The sequence below is a fragment of the Phaethon lepturus genome, unplaced genomic scaffold (genome assembly GCF_000687285.1).
Source record: "Phaethon lepturus isolate BGI_N335 unplaced genomic scaffold, ASM68728v1 scaffold33914, whole genome shotgun sequence".
Classification (NCBI taxonomy): Eukaryota; Metazoa; Chordata; class Aves; order Phaethontiformes; family Phaethontidae; genus Phaethon; species Phaethon lepturus.
Genome location: NW_010534587.1, coordinates 2,355 through 3,954, shown reverse-complemented (window position 1 = coordinate 3,954; position 1,600 = coordinate 2,355). Strand labels below are relative to the sequence as shown.

General features: G+C 61.4%; 1 protein-coding gene across 1 annotated transcript in view; it reads left to right on the top strand.

The window, feature by feature from the left end:
* Window positions 1-84: 84 nt before the first annotated feature.
* Window positions 85-1,600, top strand: part of LOC104619635 (semaphorin-3F-like) — a gene marked incomplete at its 3' end in the record, with an annotated part of 3,862 nt that continues 2,346 nt past the window's right edge. The window contains 3 exon segments of the mRNA XM_010285581.1: window positions 85-190; window positions 1,314-1,453; window positions 1,531-1,598. Of these exon segments, the coding sequence (XP_010283883.1) occupies window positions 106-190; window positions 1,314-1,453; window positions 1,531-1,598 (293 nt within the window).

The following is a 1,600-nucleotide window of genomic DNA, read 5'->3' as shown; positions in this document are numbered from 1 at the left end:
CTGCGGTTGTGGGAGAAGGTGGGTGGATGGGCCTAGGTGGGGGTCCTCGGCTGATCTCTGTCCTCTGCAGATGAAGAACTCTACGCTGGCGTCTACATCGACTTCATGGGCACAGATGCAGCCATCTTCCGCACCATGGGCAAGCAGACGGCCATGAGGACAGACCAGTACAACTCACGCTGGCTCAACGGTGAGTTCAGGTGTCATTGGCCCAGGTTCCCTGGGGACCCCACAGCTCCAGCCCTAGAGATGAGACCCATCGTGTTGTACTGCATCCTTCTCCCAGGACAGAGACAGTTGCCAGCATGGACAGGTGGACGGGTGGTGGTGTGGGATGGATGGGTGCGTGGGTGAGTGGACAGACAATGGATGGGTGGATGGATGGATGGACAGATGCGTGGACAGATGATGGACGGATGGGTGGATGGATGGATGGTTGACGGTTAATGGATGGGTGGATGGATGGGTGGATAGATAGATGATGGATGGGTGGATGGATGAATGGATTGATGGATGAATGGATAGGTGGATAGATGGATGGATGACGGGTGGATGAATGGATGCATGATGGCTGGAAGGAAGGAAGGAAGGAAGGAAGGAAGGAAGGAAGGAAGGAAGGAAAATTAGGCAGAAGAATAGAGGCATAGTTGTGTGGGGCATGGTGACAGACATGCTAGGGGCTTTGATGGGTGGCAGGAGCAGCCAGCCGGTGAGAGGTGGGGCTGGCTCTGCCGGAGTCCGTGCGTGGGTTTCTGCAGGGCTGAGATGTCAACCATGTCGCCTGCAATCGGTGACCCCGAGCGCTCATCCTGCCCCCCTCGGAGCACCCCTGCCCGCGGGGCGGCAGCTGAGTAAACAGAGCGGAGCAGATGGGCTGATCCTGCCAGGCCGGGGGGCCGGCGGGGCGGTAACCCGAAGAGGGGGAGCTGTCAGCGCAGGCTGAGCACCGACTGATGGATGGCAGGGAGAAGCTTCCTGAGAAGTTTCCAGGCTGTGTCTTTCCTCCCTGGGGGGGAAGACCAGTTCCCACCGTCCTGGTCGTAGAGCTGCTGGAGCTCTCCACCCTGTGGACCTCAGGGTTGCTCCAGGAGACCTCAGGGATGCGCTGAGCCCCTCCCGGAACTGTGATGACCACCAGAGAGACCCGGTTCCTCAGCCCACCTCTGCAGCTCTGGTCCAGATCCAGCTCTCACCCTGCGACTGCGGCAGTGCTTTTCCAGGAGCAGGGCGATGCTGGAGGAGAGGGGGGCTCAGCATCCCACTGCGGCGTGGGGCAGGGGTCCCGCTGGGCTGACGGTGCCGTGCCGTTCCAGACCCAGCCTTCGTCCGCGCCCAGCTCATCCCTGACAGCAGCGAGAGGAACGACGACAAGCTCTACTTCTTCTTCCGAGAGAAGTCGGCCGATGCCCCGCTGAGCCCTGGGGTCTATTCCCGCATCGGGCGCATCTGCCTGGTAGGTGACGCGGCGGGCGGGCAGGGGAGCAGGCAGGGGTGCAGGCAGGGCTGAGCACGGGGACCCCTCTGTTGCAGAACGATGACGGAGGCCACTGCGGCCTCGTGAACAAGTGGAGCACCTTCCTGAAGGCCCGGCTCGTCTGCT